Below are 27,395 nucleotides of genomic sequence, written 5' to 3'. Positions count from 1 at the left end.
TGGACTACCTTATTAAATAAACTGACTTTATAGGCATAGACAGATATAATTAATGTCATACTCATTTATGTCAATATTCTGATTCTTATTTACAAAGGCTATTAGTTTTTTTTTAAAGTAATACTTATTACCACTCTCCATGTTTTGTGTTGTCTGACAGCCAACATGATCATACTGTCAATTTACTTTTTAAGACAGTTACTTCTAATCTCACTCTTTTTGTGTACTTCCAAGTAACTATTATACTAGTTTGGTTTTTATTGCTGTGATTAAGCATCATAGCGACAAACTGGTTGAAGAGGAAAGGGCATCTTTCATCTTATAGCTCCTAGGTTATAATCCATCTCTAAAGTACTCAGAGCAAGAACCTGGAGGCAGGAACTGAAGCAGAAGCCATAGGGAACACTGCTCACTTAGGCTTGTTCTCTATTGTTTGCTCAAGCCACTTTCTTACCCAGAACCGCCTGCCCAGAGGTGGTTCTGCTGATAGTAGGATGGGCCCTCCAACCACATCAATGGTTACACAAGAAAATGCCCTACAGTCTTCCCTAATGACTAAGCTAATGGAGGCATTTTCCGTACTGAGATTCTTTCTTCCCACATGACTCTAGGTTATGTCCAATTGACAAAAAGCTTTCCATCTCAATTGTTTACATCTAATCATTTACATCTTCCTAAAAATTTGGTCATATTTGCTGTTTTGTGTTTCCCTTTGTTAAAATGTATAAGGTATAACTCTTTGAAATTATTGCTTCAGGAATAATTTGACATCTACGGAAGATAAAGTCACTAAACTGAAGGTGACTATGGTGGCTTGGGATCGGTATGACACCACCGTTATTACTGCAGTGAACAATTTCCTTTTGAAAGTTTGGAATTCTGTCACAGGGCAGCTTCTTCATACTTTATCTGTAAGTATTCTACCTTTTTAATGGAAAAGAAAGGATTTAAGCCTAGTGCAGTGACGTATCATATGTCTGACGCTTACAGTGAGGTATGAAGATTACTTGACCTAGGAGTTAGAGACCAGTCTGGGCCATATAGTGAGACTGTCTCAAAAAATTAATTATTCTAGGAGAAAGAAAAATAAGTTTTGCTTTCCGTTCTATGACATATTAGCCTTTGGAAAATAGTTTGGGGGTCCATTGTTACATTTACCTGATAAGACTAATACATGATATACCACTGAAAGCATGACTAATTTTTTTTTTTTCGGAGCTGGGGACTGAACCCAGGGCCTTGCGCTTGCTAGGCAAGCGCTCTACCACTGATCTAAATCCCCAATCCCCTTGCATGACTAATTTTTTTTAAAGTTATATTTATGCATTTCTTAATGTTAGTATTTCTTCAAGTATACAGTAATTTGTTTTTACTGAGGATTAGGGCATTTTTTTGCATACATATCCTACATTTTATATTTTCAGTGATCAGTTTATGTAAGAAATAAGAGGAAACAGGAACAAGTAGCTGAAATGATAATGTATTTTTTTGGATTTTCTGTATGTTTCTTGTAGTAGAAGAATGTTCCATCTGTAGGATTAATAGCAGAATACATGCAGGTGGAGTTGTTGGTCAGTTAATCGTGTTATGGGTTGACCTCTCTTTCCTCCTCTCTGCCTCAGCTATCAATTTATAAGCATTTTACTGCACAAGTCCTAGTGTTTGTCGAATGTTTTCAATATAATATCAAGTGGCAGGGTTTAGACTAAAGACTTAACTTACTTTCTCACTACTTTACCTTGTTTTCATTTTTATCCACCTAGCTGGTAATCACCTCGGTCTGTAATAACAGCACATGGGATGCTGAAGTGGAGGAGTGCCACAAGTTGGAGTCTAGCCTGAGCTATATATTGAATACCAGGCTAACCTGGCCTACACAGGAAAATCATGTACAAACACCAGTCAACTAGTCAATAAACAAAACCAAGCAAACAGAATAACATATTTTTCTTTGATTCTTTAAAATCAGAATAACATATTTTTCTTTGATTCTTTAATTGTTAATGTTGGTTTGGGTCAATATTCCAAACAAATAAGCTATATTATAGATATAAAATATAATACTAGGTTTTTAGCAGCCACAATTAACAATCTAATTTCACTAACATATTTAGTATATCCAAAATACATCATTTCAAAAGGGATTTACTAATGAAACATTTTACATTCACTTTTCAAGCGAAGTCTTAATACAGAAGATCTCAATTTGTACTATCCATATTTCAAATGTTTAATAGCCACAGATAGCTATATCTACTGAGTTAGACATGCTGCATCCATATTATTATATTTATAGCTTTAAGAGTTATAGTTCATCATTTAATAGATCCATGTAAAATTTCATCTTCGTAGTTACTTTAGTCTTGCTTAGTGACACGGTTATGACTGACTCATATATTTTTACTAAATTTTACGGACAAAATTAGTGTTTGTAGCAGACAGCTACTTAATTTTCTTTTTCTGTCTTTATTTCATTCATTCATTCACTCATTCATTTTTTTTGAAAATTGAGATGAATTTCATGGAGCCCAAGCCAGCCTTAAACTTTCAGTAATGAAAATTATTAGCCAATAATGACTTTTAATTTTCTGTTCTTCCTGGCTCCGTCTCCCGGTGCTGGGATTGTAAGCATGTGCCATCACATGGTTTTCTACAGAGCATAGGGTGCTACAGAAGAACTCTACCAATTGGTCGAAATCCAACCCCTTCATTTCATATTGTACTTATATTTCCATTGTAAAAATTTCTGACATAGTCTTTGTGGGGCATAATAAAGCTCTTCTATTCAGTGATCCTGGGCTTCTACTGGGTGAACAGTTTTGGATTAGGTATTAGAAATCAATGGAAAATTAACCAGTATTTTCTCCTTGTGGCAATCAGATCTGATGTCGGACTTTGCCCTAATGTACTGTGAAACAGATAGGCCATTATCATTTGAATTATCAATATCAATATATGCTTTATTGAATATACTTTTAGGAAACTAAGAAATAGTGGCCGTTCACATGATTCTTAAACAAAGGTTGTAGTTACAGCATAGAAAGAACATTTTCAGTAGTCATGGATGAGAATTGTTGTTCTCTTCAAGTTATTGATGGTATTTTTTGTAATTCATCTTAGCACTGTATATTTTAGGGTAGTCTTAAGGTAACCTTTTGAGGTAAGGTTTTACTATATACTTTTGGACCTATCATCTTTCTACCTCAGCCTCTTGAGTTCTGAGACACAGATACAAATGATAGAGAACATTGGATGGAAACCAATCAGGTCTTTTATCATGGTAGTAAGATTAGATAGATATTTATAGTGAATAGTCTTTTTTCCTTTCTCTGTCCTGCAACTTCTACTCTACTTTGAGACTCTATCTTGCATATTCCCAGCTGGGTTCAAACTCACTATATAGTCAAGGATAGCCTCTGATTGTCCTGCATCAATGTCTTTACTGCCAGAAGTACATATACTGTCATACTCTGTTTGTTGTATTTTCTGTAGCTTTTAAAAAATTAGTTGCCTTGACTGCCGAAAGTACATATGCCGTCATATGCTGCCTGTTCTATTTTCTGTGGCTTTTAAAAAATTAGTGAAGTCTTAGATCTCCAAATTATATTTCAGTGGTTAGTGAGCATTAATCATCTTTCTATGTCTTCTATCTATGACATCAGGTTTATAAAATCAGCACTTGTGCATTTAAGGACCTCTAACTAGAATAATTATTTATGAAGTACCCACAAGTGAATTCTATTCAGTTGCTATGCATTAACTCATCTCAACCAGACTTCTACTGCTAAAGGACCGTTGGACAAATAATTTAGACATCTGGAGTTTCATCTTTATTTCTAATATTGATTTTCTTCACAGGGGCATGATGATGAAGTATTTGTCCTAGAAGCACATCCATTTGATCAAAGGATCATACTTTCAGCAGGTCATGATGGGAACATTTTTATTTGGGACCTTGACCGAGGGACCAAAATACGAAATTACTTTAATATGGTAAGAAAACTGTGTCTATAAAGTTCATATTTTCATATTAAAGCTTACTTTGCTCTTTTGATAATCCAGTAGCCTAGGACAAAGGAACAGCTTGTCATCTTATGTTTAAGTCAGTTACTCAGAGACTGGCCCAAGGGCTTAGAGTTAGACCTTTCAGCATAGCTATTTATCGTGGTTGTTAGCATTTTTCAGATTCTGATGTCTGCATCTAAACTCTTTCAATCAAAATGGATTTAAAATGTAAACTGACATAGCAAAAGTTCCATGTTGTAACTATTACTAACCAAATGTAATTAACATTTTAATTTTAATTTATAATTACTAAAATGACTGCTATACATGTATCTGTCTCTGCTATATACTTTAGCTATATGAATTTCATAGTCAAACTTCTTGGAAAATATAAATTTGTATATGCACATGCTCTGTTGTTGAAGGAGGAAATGCTTTCTCACGTAGTCCAAGTAGATAGACATCAGACTCTCAGTATAGGCAATGATGACTTTTAACTTCTGATATTTCTGCATATCTCTTATTTTTTTAAGATTTATTTATTTTATGTGTTTGAATACACTGTAGCTGTCCTCAGACACACCAGAAGAGGGCATCAGATCCCAATTCAGATGGTTGTGAGCCACCGTATGGTTGCTGGGAATTGAGCTCAGGACCTCTGGAAGAGCAGTCAGTGCTCTTAATCGCTGAACCATCTCGCTAGCACCTGTACTACCCTACCCTTTAAGTGCTTGGATTACATCTGTGTACTGCCATTCTTGGTTGTGGTTTCTTTGTTTTCCCATAGGATCTTGCATATTGGTATAGATCCTCATGTTATAAATCTCATACAAGTTATGTAAGACATTGAATGGCTGTCATTTCTTTAAGTAAGACACCATTCTTTCATGATGAGCATGCTTATATCATGAGTGTTTAGGGTACTTTTCTTAGAATTGTTAAGACTAAACAATACTAAACTGTAGCTGGGCCTTTGAGCTCACTCCTACAGATTTTATGTAGATCCAGATCATTAATAATATTATTTCCTTTGTTAGTAGACTATTTGTATTGTTTAAGGTAGTTATTTAAAGGCCTATTTGTCTTACAGCTTAAGATATAAACATAATATCTTCACTTTGCTGAATAGCACCTTTGCCAACTTGGTTGCAAATAGATCCTCTTAACTCTCTGGATGCATCCATTTATTCTTTAATAAGGTTTTATGTTAGGTGCACTTGTTCAGTGCGTCCACCACAATGCTCTTCTCTATAAGTATATTTCAGAGTTTTACTGTTTACTCTAGGGTTCTGCCTACAGAAGCCAGAGAGTACATTGAAATGTTGCTTCTTGGTAGAATCCGAGGGAGTAGCCAGGAGAAGCGATTGCTTGTTTAATATTTGCAAAAGAGTCTTACAGCGACTTAAAAGTCTCCTCTAAATTTCAGATTGAAGGCCAAGGTCATGGGGCAGTGTTTGATTGTAAATTTTCACCAGATGGAAACCATTTTGCCTGCACAGATTCTCATGGGCATTTGTTGCTATTTGGCTTTGGATGCAGTAAATACTACGAAAAGGTTAGCATATATATTTTGTTTCAGATCATTTGGGATTGTACCATTCAGCAATAAATGTTTTTCATTGTATATATTCATGAAATATGGTATTGTGTTGCATACAAGCATGTACTATACATTGAGCATATGCCCTTCCCTTCCCTTTTCTTTCCCCAAGTTAGTCCCCCAAATAGTTTCACTTCTTCATTCATGTCATATATATAGATAAGTTTTTCTATCTGTATGAAAACTAGGACCCTTACATTAGAGAAAACATGATCTTTTTCTTCTTCAGTGCTTTAAACTTTTCAGTGTATAAATTTTCCAATTCCTTGGTTAGGTTTATCACAAGGTCTTTTATTAGTTTTTTTCCTGAGGCTGCTGTGAGTGGGATTATTTTCTTGATTTGTTATACAGTGTCTTTGTCATTTATATAAACAGACACTGATTATTTTATATTAATTTTATATCCTGCCACCTTGCTGATAATATTTACCAGCTCTAGAATTTTTCTGCAGAAATCATTTTTTAAAAATTAGACGTATTTATTTTTTTGTTTATGGGTATTTTCCTTGCACCATATGCATGCCGGTACCCTTGGAAGTCAGAAGAGGGTCCCCTAGAACTCGACTTATAAATGATTGTGAGCCTATTATGGTAGCTGGGAATTGACCCCAGGTCCTCGGGAAGAGCAGTGGATGCTCTTAACTCCTAAGCCATCTCTCTCAGGCCCACGTAAAGTCTTTAGACTCTCTTATAAAGTCATATTGTCTGAAAATAATTCTATTTTTTCACTTCCTGTTTGTGTCATATTCATATCTGTCTCTTGTCTTAGTCTTTTAAGACTTCAGGCACTGTATTGAATAAAAGTGAAGGAAATAGGCCTGCTTGTTATGACAGTATTTGGAAATCTGTTTAGTGTATTGCTAGCTATAGATTTTTCATATTTAACCTTTGTTATGTGGAGATGTGTTTTGAATTTTTACTCATAAATTGTATGGGTATGGGTGTTTTTTCTGTACATCACATGCATGCCTGGTGCCAGTGGAGAACAGAAAAAGCTGTCAGATCCCCTGGAACTGGAAACACAAATGGTTGTGAGCCACCATGTGGGTATTAGGAACTGAACCTCTGTCTTCTGGAAGAGCAATCAGTGCTTTTACCTGCTGAAGCACCTCTCCAGCCCATACTTCGTTTTTAAAGAAAGATTTTATGTTTATGTGCATATTTGTGTGTGTTGGAGTTCCCTAGAGCGGTCCTTGCCAGCAAGTGTGATCTGTCTGCTCTCTGGGAAATAGACCTAAGTCCTCCGAAAGAGATCAGTATGTGCTCTCTAACTTCTGTGACATTTTTCCACCCCACAAGATGTGCTGCTTCAATTCTCGTTTCTTCAGGGCTTTTGTCATACTAGGAGTTGTATGTCTTTCTGAATTAAATGAGATTATTATATAATCTGTCCTTGAGTCTATGTATGTGATATATTAGACTTACTGACTTATGTACCTTGAATCATCTCTTCAGATTTGAAGCCAGTTTGTTCATGTTGAGTGATGTTTTTGATGTGGGCCTTGATTTTGGTTTGCGGTATCTTTTTTTGCTTCTGTATTCATTTGGAATAGTAGTGTAGGATTTTATTTTTTTATTTTTTTTTTTTTTTAATTAACTTGAGTATTTCTTATTTACATTTAGAGTGTTATTCCTTTCCCGGTTTACAGGCCAACATCCCCTAGCCCTCCACCTCCCTTCTTATGGGTGTTCCTCCCCATCCTCCCATTGCCGCCTCCCCCCAACAATCACGTTCACTGGGGGTTCAGTCTTAGCAGGACCAAGGGCTTCCCCTTACACTGGTGATCTTACTAGGATATTCATTGCTACCTATGAGGTCAGAGTCCAGGGTCAGTCCGTGTATAGTCTTTAGGTAGTGGCTTAGTCCCTGGAAGCTCTGGTTGCTTGGTATTGTTGTACATATGGGGTCTCGAGCCCCTTCAAGCTCTTCCAGTTCTTTCTCTGATTCCTTCAATGGGGGTCCTGTTCTCAGTTCAGTGGTTAGGATTTTATTTTTGTACTGTCTTTATCTGTTGTTTGTATCAGGGTAATGATGGCTTTATAAATAGGTTTTGGTAGCATTCTTTTTTTCTGTTTCATGTAATTGCCTAAGAAGCATTGTTGTTAATCCTTTAATGGTCAGAAGTTGTTTGCTTTTTTATTTGGGAGATTTTTTTTCCTGACTGTTAATGGTTTCAGTCTTGTTGCCTGCTATAAATCTGTTTAAATTGTTTAGTTTGTTTTAGTTTAATTTGGTTAGGTCACATGTGGTAGGCCTCCATCCATATCTTTTAGTTTTTCTGCTAAATAGGTGGCATTAACCTTACTGCCACCCTCTCTCTACCTGTCTCCCAAGTGCTAGGACTATAGGCATGCCGTACTACACCCAACTGGTTCTTCGTATTTATTAGCTATGAGACTGGGGTAGATTGTGAAATGTTACAGTGAGAAGAGACCTCACCATCGTTGAGGGCAGCTCAATACTTGTATTAAAATTTTAATATAGTTCATTTGGTTGATATTTATCTCCTATCATGCTGATTATGTTTCATTTACTCTTGAATAAAAATAAAAACTCATTATATAGGTTTGTGTGTTTCTTTTAAGTCAAATCAAAATATACAAGTTCTGATAGATGGCTTACTTCTTGTCCAGGGTAGAGATAGATAAGACGAAGTCTCAAAAAAAAAAAAAAAGCAAGTCATGGAAGACAAGTTATAGACAAGAAAACTAGGTCTTTTGTTTCTGCCTAGAAGGAAAATACAGCAATACAGAACTATGAGATAATATAAAAATTATCTGATTCAGAAAATAATATGCTATAGGAATGAAAATAAGGGCACAGATTGTGCATTTTCTGTTCTATTAAACACTAACAAAACGTCTGTCACAAAGATTCCAGATCAGATGTTCTTCCACACCGATTATCGGCCACTCATCAGAGATGCCAATAACTATGTATTAGATGAACAAACTCAACAAGCTCCTCACCTCATGCCTCCCCCATTCTTGGTGGATGTCGATGGAAATCCTCATCCTACAAAATTTCAACGCCTGGTACCAGGACGGGAAAACTGTAAGGATGAACAGCTCATTCCACAGTTGGGATATGTGGCTAATGGTATGTTACCTCTTTATGCAAATTGAAAGCTTCACAGATGTGTGCTCCTCACACATCGAGATGAGTTCTCGAATAAGTTATACTGCTCATTATATACTATGTCTATTAATTGTTAAACGTGCAATATTTCAGCTTCTCAGAGTAGTTTTTCATTGTTTAGCTCTGCTGTGCAAAAGTAAGAGGTTTAGGACAAACAATAACATTCTGAAGAGGTAATTTGTTGACCTACCACAGTGGGAAACCATTACCATATGTATGACCTTTTTCTGCATGGTGACTTCTGGTAATGATTACACTTACTAACTCTGCTATATTAAGCTTTTTATAATTGCTTAAATTATACTGATTATATCATTGATAGTTCATTTTGAAAGCCCCATATAATGAACCGAAGAAAAGAAGACTGGCCTCTTTAAATAGATGGTTCAGCTGGTTATACTGTCTTTTCTACATCTTCTTCCATGGACTGCCTTTGTATTGGTTTGCACTTCACAATTTTCATTCAATTATAGAAGAGTAAGTTACAGAATTGCAAATAGAATTTCCGTTCCTCCTTTTATTTGAGGTTTTTTTTTTTTTTTTTAGTTTTGAGATGGGATCTCACCCTGTACCGTGGGGCAGCTGGGAATTCACTTGTCTCCTGGCTTCAGTAGGCTCCTTAGTGTGGGGATTACGGTGCCATCACACATGGTTTCGGAATCGTCTTTTTTTGCTAGGGAATTAAGGCTTGAACTGACCTTTATAGAATAAGTTGGAGTAAACGTTTGTAGAGAAATGAAGTAACATTGGTTCCTCTGATGATTTAATATTTATTAGCCAAAGAGAAAATGTGAATAATAGATTGAACATCAAACAAACTATCTAAAGAAAACCTTAATTTAGCATAGTTAATTTCTTATAAGAACTAATTACTTCATTACTCTACCAAATAATGTTTGATCTAATTATACTACAATTGAAAAAAGAACATGATGCATTTAAGAAAGATGAAAGTTTATAGTTTTCACTCAAAAGTAACCATTGAATTTGAGTTTATTATAAAAACAATTTTCTACTTATTTAAACACTATTATTTTTAAAACAATATATTTATTTACTTAAAGACCAAAAATATTTATATAAAAGGCCCTACTTTTAACTTCTTTCAGAATGAAATTTTCATAAAAGAAAGACACAGACCGTTTTAGGTAACTGTGACTAAGCTTGTTTATTTTTTACTCAAGCCAGACATGTTGGCTCACGCCTAAACTCCCAGCACTCAATAGGCTGAGGCAGGGTTCCCGTGAGCTCCAGGCCACGAAGGACTGTGAGTTCCAGGCCACGCTGGGTTGTAGAGTCAGACCCAATACTCAAATCTCTATTTTCCTATTTTGGCCTTAGATTGTAACAGAAAACTTGTTTTAAAATGCCTTATTTAACTTTAACATTAGTTATTCCTTAAAATGCCTTGATAATAATGTCTCATTTAGTACTATTGATTAAATCAAATACAAATGCTGAATTGTTAATGTATATTTTTAAATTCCCATAAAAATGTTGTTTCATGTATTTTCATGTTATTTCTAATTACTTCTCACACAATGTATAGGTTATACTTAGCTTTTCTTCTTTTTACCAAATTAAGATATACTAAACTCTAATTAATTTATCTGACTTTGTGTCTCTGTCTCATTAAGGTGATGGCGAGGTAGTAGAACAGGTAATTGGGCAGCAAACCAATGACCAAGAAGAAAGCATTCTTGATGGGATAATCAGGGAGTTACAGAGAGAACAAGATCTCAGACTAATTAATGAAGGAGATGTTCCACATTTTCCAATTAATAGATCGTATTCTGTTAATGGTGGTAAGTAGTTATACATTTGTGGAAAGTATAAAAACATAGTTGTTATTTTAATTACACCAATGCAAACATTTTCATTAATGAATACTTACTATCAGCTATTCCAACATACCATGACCTCGTTATTAGTATTTGTGATTAAAAAATATAGGTAGTCTATTTAAATGCAATATCCCCCCTGACTCAGTACATTTAAAATCTTTACGTTTATTTCTAGAAATGAAGTCTTGGAAGAAGTTTAGCCCTTTTGTTGGGGAACCCAGTCTATGAAGCTTTTAAACTTCAACCACCTTAGGTTTAGAAAGTACTGTTCCAATAATTGGCCCTTCTTTGTTGGAAGGAAAGCAGCATATCATCTGTCTCTTTTTGAAGGGATGAAAATACTCCAATACATAAAAGCTTGGCCTCCTCTTAGGGCATACAGATAGGACTCCTGGAAGGCTTACACAACAGCTTGATTGAAAACCAATAAAAGTTAATATATGATTAATTAGTTTATTTAATAATAATTATTCTTTTTAAAAATTTCCCCATCTTACTTTGCATGTGTGTGTATGTGTGGGACCATGGGATGGAAATCAGGTCACCAAGCTTAAGAACCTTTACCTTTAGCCATCTTGCTACCCATAATATGAATGTTATTATCTACTGTACGTCTTCTTTTGTACTGTGAAATGCACTCTGTGTGTGTGTGTGTGTGTGTGTGTGTGAGTGTGTGTGTGTGTATAATTATTTTAATTCTAGTTTGTCAAGAAGCAAGTTTTTAACTTTAAAGAGCAATTATGAGAATTTTTTTTCAGCTCTAGTGTAGCAGAGTCTCCCACCTGAACTACATCCCAAGCCTTGTAGTATTTTATTTGTGATTAGATCTTCCTGAGTTGATCATGGTGGCCATAAAGATGCAGTCATCAGGCTTACTCCACTCAAGGACCTGGAGTTATAGGCCAATATCACTGTGCCTGGTTGTTTCTTTGTTATATTTACATAATTAATGTAATTTTAGGTAAAATCGTATGTAGGCTTACCCACGATTGAATGAATTGAACTTGAGTCAGTACACAGAATATTTTACTTATTTCACTATATTATAATAAAACTGTTCTTCATTTGGGTCCCTTGGAGTATATGACTCAGTTAAGTTTTCCTGAGTGATGAGCCTGTGTGGCAGTTTCTTATATCCCTAACTTAGATCTTCATTAGTGGGATCAACATACAGTTCTACCTCTAACATTAAGTTGCTGTAGATTGGAAATGCCATTAGCTAGTGGAACCTCACTGACTTCTGTTTGCAATGTTCATTTGTTTTCAAGTGTTTATTTTTATAGCTGAAAATTGCAGTTCCTATTTGTGTTTTATTTGCAGATATAAAACATTAACAGGAAGCTTACTAGAGTGATAAAAAACATTCTGTCACTCCATTCTTATATTGCTTATTAGTCTTGAAAGTGAATTTTGATATTTAAAGTGTTTGGTTAGCTGGATGTGGTGACTCATGCTTTAAGTTCTGTCCTGGGTCTAGCTAGTGCCTCAGGATCACAGTAGGTTGAAGGTCACAGGTGTAGTAAATTTTCAAACAGCCCATGTTACAGAGCGAGACTTTTTTTTGCTTGTTTGCTTAGTTTTGTTTTGTTTGGTGTGTGTGTGCTCACATGCACGTGAGTGTTTACATGCATAGGGAAGCCACTAAATGAAAAGTGTCTTCAGTTGCTCTCCTTATTTTTTGTGACTGGTTTTCTTGCTGGCCAATTCACCTAAACTGGCTAGCCAGCAGTCTCCATGGTCAGTGGGACTCTGCTCCTCAGGTGCTGGGATTATAGGTCCAGGACAGTAGAAGTATATGCTAGGCATCCAAACTCAGGTCCTTGTGCCTGCATAATGAGCACTTTCTTGATATCTCCCCAGCCTCCACTTGTACTTCTAAAATTTTTGTTTTGAAAGTTTTGTAAAATTTACTCTAAAACATTGTTTTTAGAAATTATCACCCTCTGTAGCTAGTCCACAGCTCACAATCTACCTCAGACTCCCAAGAGTTAGAATTACAGGTGTGTAATTCCCCATACCTAGTTTACCCTGAAACATCCTAATGGATTAAACAAAGATAGAATTTAGATTTTAAAAAGATGCATCTTGAATTGTATATATATATTGAATCTTTCAGATCATCTTTGGACACAGTTTTGTATTGTGTATTTAGTAGATGCCTGATAACACAGTGCTTTGAAAGAACTAAAAGAATTATATGAATTTTCAACATTTACTGAATACTTGTTTTACTTGTAACATTGTAGAAACATGAAGATGACATAGAAAAGTGTAGACCAGGAATAACAGTTACTTCCATATCTCCAGCAGTCCTCTCTTCCCCTTTGCCCTCCTCTCCTCTCTTATCTCGGGTGCGAGGGATCAGATCTAGGGCCTTGCACATCTCAGACCAGCAATCTAACACTGTTATGGTATATTCTGTATTTCAACCTTTTATTTTGTTTAGAGTTATAATCTATAATACTGGTATCTTTGCCCAGAAAATTGTATCTTTCTTTGCTTTTGCTTCAGCTCTGAGTAGTCCAAATATGGACATACCTTCTTCTCCAAATATCGGCCTTCGGCGTAGTGGTCAAATTGAAGGCGTTCGGCAGATGCATAACAATGCCCCTAGGAGCCAGATGGCCACTGAAAGAGACCTCATGGCCTGGAGCCGAAGGGTGGTGGTGAATGAGCTAAATAGTGGTGTGAGTAGGTGAGTTGACTTGGGAGCTTCATAAGAAATTCAAAGCTCTATCTATATTTACAAGTGATTGAGTTGAAATTAGCCTGGTAACAATTATTCTAGTCAGTTGCATTATATAATAGTTTTTGCATATTAACTAATACTAATTAGTTGATTCAGTAACAAGCATCATGTTAAATACTCTCATCTTTATAATAAATGCCTTGCAAGTACTGAAAATGTGATATACTATTGTTGATTACATTTAAGCTAGGGTAAGAAATACAATACTAAGAGTGAACTCATACTAGATTATATGGAAACCAGTAACATATGTATATATGTAAGTTGTAAGAACATGTAAAATTTATTTTAACCATACCTCCTAACCTAGTATTTTTAACAGATATCCCAAAAGTAGCAGTATATGTAATTAGTTTCTATTGTTTTCTCTCTGCTTTCTTTTGTGAGTAGGACTCCAGAAAAAAAAAAAAGACAACTAATTTTAGGAGTGACAAGTGCTAGAATCCAGTTGAAATAATTCATTAATTGAAAGTAACTAGAAAGCAGGGTCTTAGATATTTGCACACTAATTTTCATTGCAAGGTTACTCAAAGTGAGCAAGTGGTGGAAAAAATCAAATTTCAATCAGTAAACGAGTATGATAGAATCATACAGGGGTATTTCTTAGATCACGTTCTGGAAACTGTTATAGCATGAACAAAAATTGAAACTATCTTCCCTGGTGAAAGAAGATATCTACAAAAGAGCAAATATTGTGTAACCCCACCTAACAAAATGAGCAGACAAAATCATAGACATCATAGCAGAGATGAGAGGTTCTCAGACCCCAGAGGAATAGGAAAATGAACAGAAACTGCTGAGCAGTCTTGGGAGTGGGGAAAACCCAGTGGGAGTGGGGAGGGAGTTGGTCGCAGATGTGCTGCCATATACAAGGAAATGATGAAAATGATCAACTTTATATTTTGAAATTTTTAGGTTTTGAGATTTGATGTTTAAACTACTGGGTTATTTTACTGTTTTGATCTGCAATATTTTATCAGGGTACAAGAAGAATGTCGAAATGCAAAAGGTGACCTAGAAGTTAGTCTTTATACTGTTGAAAAGAAGAAAAAGCCATCTTATCCTATCCAAAGAGTAAGTTGGAATCCAGTGTTTGCAAATACAGGTTATGTGACAGGGAACAGCTATGCATCAAGAGGCTGGTTAAGTTGGTGTCTACTTATATGGAACCTAATTATAGAGTCACTTATAGAAACAAAATTAAATAAAATAAAAAAAGGTTGTTTTTTATGTTATGTGTTTTGAAATATCATTTTTATATGGTTACGTGCACCTGTAACTTTATTGATCATTCATCCCAATTAAAACTAATGGTAGATCCATTAAATAAGAGGTTGACAAGCTCATAGATGAAATCCTATCTGTTTTCATTTAATTAAATGTTATTGAAGTAGCTTGCCTTTAGCTATTTTTATGTTATGTATAAAGACAAAATTGAGTACTTATCTGACCTAGAAAGCCAGACATGCTTACATTTCTGGCCCTCCACAGATAAACTTTGCTGACCTCTACTGCAGACCCATGCCTAACCGACCTAATAATGTAAACAAAATCTAATCTTTACATCGGGAAGTACTAGATTCATGTCCCAGTAGATCCTGCTAAGTAATGGGTAGGAGACCTGCACTGCATTAGGTCTAATGAGCTTATTAATATTTCTCATTCATCAGTTTAAAAGGCCTTAGAATGTAAACACTTTCTTCCAAATTGCAACACCACTGTAGAACTTGGTTATTGGGAGAGTCTTCAATGATTTTCACTGTTTAAATAAGAGCTAAGCAATATATTCTGAATTTTTCACTATTTTTCAATATTAATGCATAAAATTAGTGGTAATTATCATACATATCTTAAAATATTTGCACATGATTTTGAAAGTGGCTTTAAATTTTTATGTTGTTTTTAGCTTATTTAATTTCTAATATGAGAAGTTTCCTTTCCGGTTTATGATATGCCAGTTATAAGGTTTACCTGGGAATGCTCGGTATCTGGATGAATTGCTCTGCTTTAGGCTGGGTGTATAAGCGCTTAGGCATTTAGGCCAGGATTTGGACATTTTCAGATATGTTGAAGGTGAAAGGGAACCAGACGTGGTGGTGCATGTCTGGAACCCCAACATTTTGGAGCATGGGGTAGGGAAGATAATGAGAATTGAGATCAGTCTGGACAATATATTTACAAATAAGGAAAAAAAACTGGCCTTTCAAGACTAGTTTAGAAGACTTTTAAATTTACTTGATCCTAATGACATATTAAGGCTAAATTTTTCTGTGTGGTGTTATCAACACTAATGATTTCTACATATAGATATTAGATAATGTAATGTTGATATTAGATAAAGTTTTATTTGTTTATCTAATCTTTTATTAATGGTCTCATGGAGAACCTGGAAATTGCTATGCTCAAGGGTGGCCTTGAACTCACATAGATTCACCTGCCTTTGTCTCTGCCTCTTGGGTACTAGGATTAATGCCACCCAGCCTGGCCCCGAATTAAAAGTCTTTTTAAACTTGTATGTTGAATTGATATCACAACTGTAGTTAGGATATCAAGTGAATTACCTGCTACTACTAAAATTATCCATTTTCCATCGTTCACAAACAGCAGGAGTAAGCTCCAATGAGATAAAAGAAGTTAAGCATGGCATACATTCTTGCTAGTGTACTTGGATGCATGTTTCTGTGCACTAAGTGTTTTTTAAAGGGTCTTTCTGGAACGTACTATGTAGACCAGGCTAATCTTGAACTTGTAATTCTCCTATTGCCTCTGGCCTCTTGAATTCTGGCAGTACAGGCATGTGCTAGGCAAGACCTAATTCTCTGTCAGAAAGCGGTTTATTCTGGGGGTTAAAGATGATAGCATACCTTGCATGGTTCTGTGAACTGGCTAGAATATTGCTTTGTGTTGTTGTTACTGTTTTTGAGACCATGTCTCATACAACCCAGGCTTGTCTTGAACAGTTATGTAGTTGAGGATAGCCTTGGACTACTCAACTCCACATCTTCCTTCTTCTACTTCCTGCCTTTACTCCCAAGGTTTAGGATTATAAGTGAGGGCCACTGCACCTGGTTTGAATATTATTTTTATATGTGAATTACTTTTGAGTCTTACACGTTTTCTAGAGTTTAGTTTATGCCTGCCAATTCTCTTGATTCTTATTTTTTTTTTTTTTTGTGGGACTAGAGAGATGGCTCAGTATTTAAGATCACTAGGGTGCTTTGACTTGCGTACCCAGGTTTGATTCCCTGAACCATGCCACATGGCTCCCAAATCATCTGTTACTCCAATTCTAGAGAAAGCAATGATCTTTTCTGTCCTTTATGGTCACCAGACATTCATGTGATATATAGACATTCATAGAGTCAAAACACTAACTCATAAAATAAAAAGGAGACAATACACACAATCTTGTATTTTGAGCCAGGGTGTCACTCTAGCTCAGGCTGGCCTTAAATGTACTGTAGTCCACCTGCTTCAGTTTCCCAAGTGCTGGTCGTACAGGTGTAAAGAACCATGTAAAACTGTGTTAAATTGATTCGAAAGATGTTTTATAAACCTGAAGAATCTTAACAATGCTAATCTGGAATGAAAGAAGTATAAATGATTACATATAATTAGCCTTGTTAATATTTAAATATACTTTCTTATATTTCTTTTAAAGAAATAAAGTACATTTGAAAATTACATTAAATGTAATACAGATGTTTGTTCCTTCTAAGATAATTGAGAATAATGTGCCATATATGAGCTCTACATGGCCAAATTCTTACAACCTAGTTCTTTAGAAAGATCTGTCAGTTGATCACAAAGGTTGCAAAATAATAGCCAGTATTAGTAAAAAGTAAATTATAGTTATACTTATATATTGTTTTACCTTTGGTAATTTAGCTTCATCCTTTACCCTGTCCCCTGCTTAATAGATGTGTTTTTCTATATGTACTCAGTTTTGTGCTCTTTATTCTTTTAAATTATTTTTCCTTTTCCTTTGCAGAATGATTATCAGCCCAGCTGTGGAAGGTCATTACGGAGGACACAACGCAAACGACAGCATACTTACCTAACAAGGTCGAACATAGAGCATAATTCACAGGCATCATCTCAAAATTCAGGTGTACAAGGAGATTCAGACAGCTCCTCAGAGGTTAGAGCTACTATTTATTCAGTAGAGCGTTTTTTTTTTTTTTTTTTTGGAGCTGGGGACTGAACCCAGGGCCTTGCGCTTGCTAGGCAAGCGCCCTACCACTGAGCTAAATCCCCAACCCGTTTTTGTTGATTTTTATTTTGTGCCATCCGTTCTGGTTTAATTTTTGAAAGTCTTCTTCAATCGACTAAAGTAGAGGTTTATTCATTAATAAGGCACTTGAGATAGATTTGGTTATCCCATTTAGCCCTTTCAGTTGTTTTTCCTGATTTCTACCTAAGATACAATCTTGGAAATTTGCAAAACATAGGCCAATGACATATGCATACGACAGTGATACTGTCATTAAAGGAAATCTCCCTAGAAGTGGAAGGAAATGTAACATAAATAATAGAAATAAGGTAAACAGTCCCAGATTTGATTCGCTCTGTAATTGGCTTACATATCCACTTTCTTGTTTTACTGACTACCTATTCCATAGATCAGTAAGTGCAGAGTTATCTCAGACCTGTGTTCATTGTGACAATGAACAGTGCATATAGCAGTTCTTTTCCTCTTTGTTCCTCTTTCTCCACTGCTATTGTTCTTTTAAGAACTGTGTTAGGTGCATAGTGAGAGATTCATTCACATTGAAGTTATTGTATAGTACTTTCTTCCTTGTGCTCTTCATGGTTCTTAAAGTAATATTTTCCTTTTTTTCCATTAATAATATCTTGACCGTAAAAGAATACTCATGTAATGGTTTAAAGCTATTTTTTTTAGCATTTAAGTAAGTTATAAGTATTTTAAGGTTTAAACAGTTTTTGCAAGGAAATATAATTGTTTTATATCAGTAAGCAGTATAATACCAGATCTTGTAAAATACCCAGTAGGCTTGTTTGTAAAATTGACAGATATGTACAGAAATAACAATGTGCATTTTAAGTAGAATGTTTGGGGAAGCAATAAAGTATTAGAAATCAAGTAGGTTTTTTCCTATATTAAACTACCACTTAGCATGACTTTGAATTGCTGTCTCTTTACTGTAGGAAGATGAAACAGTTGGCACAAGTGATGCTTCCGCAGAAGACCCTGTTGTTGAGTGGCAAAGCGAAAGTTCTTCCAGGTAGTTTTCATGGATTTGATCGGCCCCAAATTATCCAGCATTTAATATGAATTTAAGGTTTTGTAGGAGTTTGACAAAAGCATAGATAAAATAATATCACATAATAGAGTTCTGCAATTGAAGCCTACAGAACATATGTTTTTTCATGACTCCCAGTACATTCTGTAGATATCACTTGGGAGTTTTTGTTTCCTCTGTCTGTAAAATAAGCCTTTTACATTTATGATTCTGCTTCTTTGCAACTTTATATAAGTATTTTAGATTCTGTGTTTTTGAGACAGGGTCTCACTATGTAGCTCTGGCTATCCTGGAACTCACTATGTACAGCTGGCTGGCTTCATACTCACAGAGATCCATCCTCCCTGCCCCTGGAATTAGAGGCGAGCGCTACCACACCTGGCTTATTTCAGTATTAAAGCTATATCTCTGTCATCATTTCAGCAATAAGATTCATATTTATTTTAAATAAGTTTGTCCTTTGAACAGGGATTTAAAATCCCTGTTCAAGAAAATTAAGTATTAAGTTTTATTCAAGAAGCATTTCATGAAGATCAAATAGTGATCAAAATTCTGTATTGTTTTCATTCTTTTTCAATCCTTGTCACTGTTCATGGGTAAAAAAAGATCCTATTTCTGTTATGACGTAAAACTACTCCTTTCCTGTACTTAGGTATTAATAATTTTGATTTATTTGCAGTGATTCATCAAGTGAGTATTCTGATTGGACAGCAGATGCTGGGATTAATTTGCAACCTCCCAAAAGGCAAACAAGACAGGCAACACAGAAAATATACAGCAGCTCTGAGGATGAAAATGTGAAGTCATCAGAAGATAGGCAGAAGAAGCCTAAGCAAACTAGAAAAAAGGTTCGTAATACAGAATTCTTTATTTTTGCCGCTAGTATTTGAGTTTTTAATAGCGGCATTTGATATTTCTCTAAAAATGACCTTGTCTTAGAAGCCAATTAAATAAAATGTAAGTTGATTTTAAAAAATTTAATTTCTTGTTATCAAAGTTAGCACTTAAATGTCATGTTTACAATATGTTATTAAACCAGAACACTGACAACTGCTTATTAGAATGTAGCAACATTTTATGAGAATTAGCCATAATGAAATCAAATGGTTTTCCTCGTTATTACCCAATTAGAAATTTGTATTCCTTTATGCATTTCACTCATAGAATGGTAGAGTTCAATGAACTTGTGTTTTGTCTGACTCCACTATCCTTTCTTTCCCTCACTATTCATTTAATGTAGGGGCCATAATGCTTTAATCTACAAGTTCTTTGAATTTGATTATATGGTAATGTTATAACAAGGATATGCCATTTCTATACTTTCTACTATAAAAGAATCACAGTTCTCTAAATGCCAATATATCTAAAATGAAAATGGCATCAACAAATAAAATACTGATTATTATACAATTTAAGAGGTATTAATATGCTAATAGAATAATCTACTGTTTTAATAAATCTAAGTACTAGGGGTTGAGTCTACTGCTTGACATGCTACAATTGAACTATATATACACCAGCTCTTTTGTGTACTTTTTCGGACAGAATCTCAAGTTGCCTGGGCCACTAGTAATTTCTTCCTCCCTTTTTGATGCTACTATTCATGAATTTGTTCTTTAAAACTATTATAAGTACCGTAATTGGGTTTTTTGTTTGTTGTGTTTTAGAAAGGGGGACTTGTTTCTATGGCAGGCGAACCCAATGAAGAATGGCTTGCCCCTCAGTGGATCTTGGATACCATACCACGACGTTCTCCTTTTGTCCCACAGATGGGAGATGAGGTAATTGCTGACTCCTTTCTCTTGGAGCTTTAAGAACACTAACATTGGGCTTGAGAAATAGCCCAGCAGTTAAGAGCACTGACTGTTCTTTCAGAGGATCTAGGTTTATTTCCAACACCTACCTGGAAGCTTACAACTATTTGTATGTAACTCCAGTCCCAAATGATCTGATGCCTTCTTCTGGCCTCCGTGGCCACCAGACACGCACATGGTACACAGATACATTCATGTAAGCACATAAAGTAAACCAATAATTACAGAAAACTTGCTTTTATAATAAAAAGAAAAATTAACATCATTCAGTCTTGGGTTCTTATATCAATTGTATTTTTTAACCATTTTATTGAGTGTTTGTGCATAATAGAGGTAACACGTGTGCTATAGAGCACATAGGGAGGTCAGAGGATAGCTCCGTGGAGTCATTCTTTCTCCACCTTTTACATGGGTTCTAGGGATTAAACTCAGGTCACACAGCTCAAATGCCTGTGTGAGCCATCTTGCCCGCTTCAGGAAATTCATATTGTTACATATGTTCTATCTTCCTTTCTTTGTTCTGCTGTATATTTCTTGAAGAACATGACTCAATATAATTAATTTTTGCATCCTTTGTTTATCTTGTATAATGTAGTCAGCATAGATGATAGATGAAGGTGGAGTTAAATTTATTCATGATTGATTTCTAAAGTTCTTAAAACAGTCGATTTTATTTTCATTGTGACTTTATAGAATTGAGTAGTACTTTGAGTCTTCATTGAAGAACAACTATTGTTTAGAAAATCCAACCAGGTAGAATATTCTAAAGCAAGCATGTCTTAGGTCGAGTACCTATCAGTGTTGTCCAACTCATTTGTGATGTTCCATTCTAGAATCACAAAAGGTGAATACCTGTGCTAAATGATAATTACTGAGCCTGTGATTTAATAAGTGTAGATACACATTTATAATCAGGCAAAGAAAGATTTAATAATTCTCCAATATTGAATTTAATAAAATTCACTATTAGTAAGAACGTTCAGTTCTAGCGCTTATAAAGGAGTCTACTACTGTTCATGTAATCACTTTTTAATTACGGTACTACTTACTACTTTGTCTAACTATTAAGCCCTTGTTATTTGCCTAGAATAACCATACTCATAAAAAATTATTTCTCCTTAGAATGCTTCTTTTTAAATGTCCTCGCAAACTGCGAAATTCTGGTTTGCCCATATGGCTTTCTATGTGAACTCTCACACCTACATTGTGGAGAGAGAGAGAGAGAGAGAGAGAGAGAGAGAGAGAGAGAGAGAGAGAGAGAGAGAGAGAGTGTGTATTATACTACTTTCCCTTAAAGGGAAATACTACATTTTAATACGTTATGATTTCATCCAGTAACTTGTGCTTAGATGTTTTGTCAATATAATTAGAATGACTATATAACAATGTGCTTAGTTTAGATTTTTAACTTCTATGGTTTTTATTTTACTAATATTTAAATTTTTCACCTTTTGATTGATAGAGTATGTTCATGTATTCTTTTTGGCTTTACATAATAGGAATTTAGTCTATCACCATTTTGAAAGGTAAACATTAAAATATGGCATTGGTAAATTGTGTTTCTCTCTCAAATCTAACCCTCCCCTAGCTTTTCAGTGGTTCTCAGAATCCTTAGTGTTCTTTGACCTGTGGCAGCATTACTTCAGTATCTTTCCTACCTTCAAATGCAGTCATCCCTCCAATTCTCTCTGTACCCAACTTTCCTTCTTATCTGGTTAGTCACTAGTTTAGGGATCACGTCCATCTGCTCTGAGTTCAAGTACTCTTCATTGATTGATTGTATCTACAATGATATGTTTCCCAAGTAAGGTCTCAGATTCTCTGGGTGGGTGTGGCAAGGGTGGGGCTGGAGGGTGTTTGTGAGTCTCTGTGTGTGTTCAGAGCAACAACCAACCCCTGCATTTGAGAATGGAGAACTGACAACTTAGGAGCATTTCATTGAGGACAAGAAGGGAACTTGCTTCAAAGGCTGTCACTGTGGCTGTAAGACCATAAGGGGCTCAGGGAGGAATTCATTTTCTTTAGTGGCCAGCTAGTGCTGACATGAATGCTTCCAACAGAACACTTTCAATTTATCATTAAAATTACTTCATTTAAATACTGTATGAAGTCATTTTCCTAGGCAGCCTCACACTAAAGAAAAAACCTCATGATAGATGTTTACAAAACTGGCTGCATTTCAACAAATTGTTTAAGCTTATAAGTAGTATTCTAAGTATCTAAATTTTAAACTATGGAACGTAATAACTTTCCCTAGGGTACTTTCATGATTGTTTTGTTTGGGTTGACTCCCCCTCCTAGTCTCATCTCTCACATCTTTCTGCCCCAATTCTCCCCTTGGACCCTTCCACTCTTAGTGTTCATCTTTCTTCTTTAATGTCACAGGTGTCTTATTGCCCTCCCCTCCCCCTTCCTTGAGACCTGTTTTTCTCTCTCATGGGCTTCTCTTTTCTTCAGTTGACTTTTGCAGCTGCTTGGGAGAAAAAAACTGCATATTTATGCAGTGTAAAAACAGCACAGGGGGAAATAGGCATGAGTGTTGAATGAACATCATTTGATCAGGGAATTTTTTTAGTAGTGATTATTTTATGTGTAGAGTTAAAATAGAATGTGACATTGTGATACATCATTTTCCGTTTCAGCTTATTTACTTTAGACAAGGACATGAAGCTTATGTGCGAGCTGTAAGGAAATCAAAAATATATAGTGTTAATTTACAAAAACAGCCATGGAACAAAATGGATCTCAGGGTAAGTTTGCCGGATAGGCATGAATTCAATTGAAAGAGTTTGGGAATTGCTTTAAGCTTTTTTTTTGTCTCAGTTTCATGGATGCTTTGGTGGTGTTATATCCAAAATTAATTACTGCATGCTATTTTATAAAATGGATAATATATATTTCTTAAAATTTATGTGCTAGGGTAAAGTGCGTCATACCTGTAAACTTAATTCTTAGGAAACTGAAGCAGAACTGCTGGGAAGTGAAGCCAGTCTAGACTACAGAGTGAATTACAAATCAGTCTAACCTAGTGTGAGAATCAATATCAAACAGCACGAAACAGAACATTATTTTTAAAAATATGTTATGGACCTAGAGAGAATGCTCCGTGGGTAAGAACACTTACTGAGGACTTGCATTCAGTTCCCAGTACTCACGTGATGGCTCACAACCATCACTAACTCCAGTTCCAAGGGATCTGATGTCCTTGTCTGGCTTCCACCAGCCAGCCAGCATTCACTTAGTACACACAAACACTTGCAGGTAAAGCAGGCATACACGTAAAATAAATGTTTAAACAATTTTTAGCCTGTGTATTCTCTTATTAGCCCTATTTTCCTGTAAGCTTTGGGTCCTCTTGTTTTTACCATTCCTCAACTTCAGAAAAGCAGAAGTTTCAAGTATTTGACATTATCAACAGTTGTGTATATTCCAGAGTAAACCCAGTGAACTGCAGACATTCTCATAGTTTTTGTACTTAGGTTAAATATCAGAAAGCACAAGAGGCTTAGAGGCTTATATTCTGTGGGATCATCTCTTCTGATATAATAATATAAATATCAAGAAAGATAGTTATTTTATGTTGAAGAATTTTAGGTCAGTTACTATGAATTCATTCTTTGTCAGATATAAAAGTTGTACAGGCAGACATAAGTGTGTATCTTTCTTATTTGAATTTTATGTCTGTTTTTTTTTCTGGCTTAGAAAAAAACAAAGGGCAATTTTAATATGATTTTTGTATGGAAAATGAAGAGTTGCTGTTTGTCTTTAATGATAAAAGTCTGGATATTCAATTAGATATTTAGTTTAGGCATTTGCAGATAAAACATTAATGTTTTTAGATGTTAAAATACCTTATCAAGTCACCTTTATAGGATTATCTCTACTGCCTGCTTATCTATTCAAAATCAGATGATACTTGAATACTCTCTCCTTGAACCAAGGGAATGGATAAGATTTCTGTCTTATTTCTGTTCATATCTCTGTGGTGCTAGGAAATTATAGGAGGGTAGTATGTGTAAGATATAAAAGCATGGGCTTAAGTCACTGTATCCAGGAAGATTAGTTCTTTATTTCCTAAATATGAACAACAAACTGTAAGATTGTAATATTAAAATACCATATGCTTAAAATGTCTGTCATTTCAAACATGTACGTAAGTCTGAATGATTATATATTGTTTTCACTAATAGTGTGGGTGATTTCTTTTTAACGAGACAGTCTCATTATTGCCTCATTATTTTTAAATAATTTTTTCTTATTTTTGAGATTATAATATAATCACATTGTTTCACCCTTCTCGTCCTGCCAAATCCTTCTATGTGCCCCCTTGCTCTTTCAAATTCATTTATTTTTTTAATTGCTGTGGTGCGTGCATGCGTGCGTGCATGTGTGTATGTTTATAAATGTCTGTTTAGCTTTTATGTTACTTATATGTGTAGGATTTCAGGGCTGACCACTTGGAATTAGAATTCTCTTGTATGCATACAATCGGTATTCTTGTCCCTGGAGAAGACTATTTCTCCCACATTTGGCATTAAGGAATTGCCTATAGAGTTCAGGGTTGAGGCCTAGTGAGCTTTACCCTTTCAAGTCTGCTGCTTTCTAAAATGCAGAGTTGTAGATCACTGTTACAGGTACAACACAGTTCTCACACCAAGATTCAGGAATCACTGAGGAAGAGGTGAGCAGAAAGGAACAGAGAGTTTGCTGTGAGTTTGTGTCTTTGAGAAATGTCACAAGTTTTCATTTTTAAGAACATTTGACTGATGTGTACCCAAGACCTATAAATTAAGGGTAATACTTAAGATCATAAATTCTGGAATGCTTCCTTAAAGGTTTTGCTGGTTAGTCTTGTTTATAGCCCCACCATAAATGTCAACTTGTTTAGTATTCTTTTTGCGATTCTTTGTTCAATTGGCTTTCATATGCATGTGCATGAGTGTTTAGATACTCACTTGGTGTGGCATACATGTGGAAGTTCGAAGACAACTTTTGAAAGTTGTTTCTTTTCACAAACTATTGGTTCTGGGGATTATCTGAAGTTGCCAGCCTTGCTCAGCAATCACCTTTACCCACTAAGTCATCATCATCTCACTGGCTTTACTGTTAAGGCTCAAGAGACTACCTTCAACTTAGTGTAGTTCCTATTATCTGATGGATAGTGAGATGACTTTTTGATTCAGCAAGTTATATTTGTGTGTGTGTGTGTGTGTGTGTGTATGTGTATGTGTATGTGTATGTGTGTGGGGGGGGCGTGGGCACATGCACACGCGCGCACACGCATTTAATTTTAATAAAGAAAAGGAAACCAAGTAGTTTGAGAGTAGAGGGGCATGGTAGGGGCTGAAGGGAGAAGGAGGAGGAAGCAGGGAGGTGGTGTAAATCAATTTTAGTTAAAAATAAAAAATATAACCAACCTGTGGTGATGCACGCCTTTAATCCCAGCACCTGGGAGGCAGAGGCAGGCAGACCTCTGAGAATTCGAGAGCAGCCTGGTTTGCAGAGTGCATTCCAGAATACCCAAGAGTACATAGAAAAACCATGTCTTGAAGCTACCCTCACCCCGATAAAAGAACTGAAATATCTTTAAATGAAAATAAAAGTTTTTTATTGCTACTGCTGCTAGTTTAGACACTATTGAATAACAGTTTAATATTCAGATAATGCTTAAGTTATTTGGGTAACAATGAAGTATGTTTATGAAAGATAGTTATATAAAGAAAAATAATACATTGGTGTTTCTATGTATAGGAGCAAGAATTTGTTAAGATTGTAGGAATCAAATATGAGATTGGACCACCTACACTATGCTGCTTGAAACTTGCATTTTTGGATCCAATTTCAGGCAAAATGACTGGAGAGTCTTTTTCCATTAAGTAAGTAGCTGTTTCTGATTCTGTTTGTTTGTATGAATTTTAATGTGCATCGTTACTAATGTGTTTAATATTCAGTTAGTGCCTCAAAAACATTGGGAGAGGAAAATACTGGTTTACAACTCTAAATTAGAATTTAGTTCCTGTTGCTCTATATACTGTTATGATATGCAAGAATAAATGAGTAAATGCACATGGGTAGACTGATACGAGCAAAGCAGGTTACTTAATCTGCTCATGTAAAATGGACACCCTTAAATGCTGATACTGTCTTAGGAATCAAAGCCTGAAGCATAGTAGTGGGTGCTATTTTTGTTAATAATACAAATAATAAGTAAACAACTGTTTGTGGAATTAAATTTGCGATCAAAGGGAATGAAAAAAATTATCAATGCATAGTTTTTGAGGCAGGATCTCACTTTGTACCCCTGGCTGGCCTTGGAAGAGATCCACCTACCTGCCTCTGCTTCCCAAGTGCCAAGGTTAACGATATGTGCCACTAGGACTGGCAAACCATTTCCTTTTCAATCTTAATGAAGGTCTTCATACTAAGTTTTTAAAACCTTTATTGATATCTTTATGTTAGCTAAGTAAACGCACTATGGAGACCATGGGGCTTACAAAATTTTACAATGTCAAATATTTATCCTTGGAAATGGTACATGTGATAAGTGTTATTATATGATAGTATTACATGCTACTGTGCTTTCTTTTCGGTGTAGGTATCATGACATGCCAGATGTCATTGATTTCCTTGTGTTACATCAGTTTTATAATGAAGCCAAAGAAAGGAACTGGCAGATTGGTAAGTATAGAACTGTCACTTGTAATTACTACCCTTGGAGTACAGTATTAACCCTGTTGTTTTTCTCATTGATATATATATTTGATCACTTTGCATCCCAACAACACTGCTTCCCTCCTTCCATCTCTCACATGGTCCCTCTCCCATTCCCAAAGAGTCAAATGTATAAGGCAAACAAAAAGTAAACATCATGTTACCCTCATTTACCTTGTATGATTTTGCTCCCCTATGTGCAGTTTTAGAATGAAGGTACAAAATTGGAAATACCAAAAGTAACTCATAATTTTTAGGTTGTTCCTCAT

General features: G+C 35.4%; 1 protein-coding gene across 1 annotated transcript in view; it reads left to right on the top strand.

The window, feature by feature from the left end:
• Positions 1 to 27,395, top strand: part of Brwd3 (bromodomain and WD repeat domain containing 3) — a 92,377-nt gene that overhangs the window by 43,628 nt on the left and 21,354 nt on the right. Inside the window, 14 exon segments of the mRNA XM_032889330.1 lie at positions 758 to 911; positions 3,859 to 3,993; positions 5,432 to 5,560; positions 8,480 to 8,705; positions 10,382 to 10,549; positions 13,100 to 13,283; positions 14,318 to 14,411; positions 17,329 to 17,478; positions 18,507 to 18,583; positions 19,281 to 19,449; positions 20,269 to 20,382; positions 23,058 to 23,165; positions 26,167 to 26,291; positions 27,011 to 27,093. Of these exon segments, the coding sequence (XP_032745221.1) occupies positions 758 to 911; positions 3,859 to 3,993; positions 5,432 to 5,560; positions 8,480 to 8,705; positions 10,382 to 10,549; positions 13,100 to 13,283; positions 14,318 to 14,411; positions 17,329 to 17,478; positions 18,507 to 18,583; positions 19,281 to 19,449; positions 20,269 to 20,382; positions 23,058 to 23,165; positions 26,167 to 26,291; positions 27,011 to 27,093 (1,916 nt within the window).

The sequence above is a fragment of the Rattus rattus genome, chromosome X (assembly GCF_011064425.1).
Source record: "Rattus rattus isolate New Zealand chromosome X, Rrattus_CSIRO_v1, whole genome shotgun sequence".
Classification (NCBI taxonomy): Eukaryota; Metazoa; Chordata; class Mammalia; order Rodentia; family Muridae; genus Rattus; species Rattus rattus.
The sequence above is the reverse complement of the archived record's forward strand: the minus strand, read 5'-3'. Positions and strand labels throughout refer to the sequence as shown.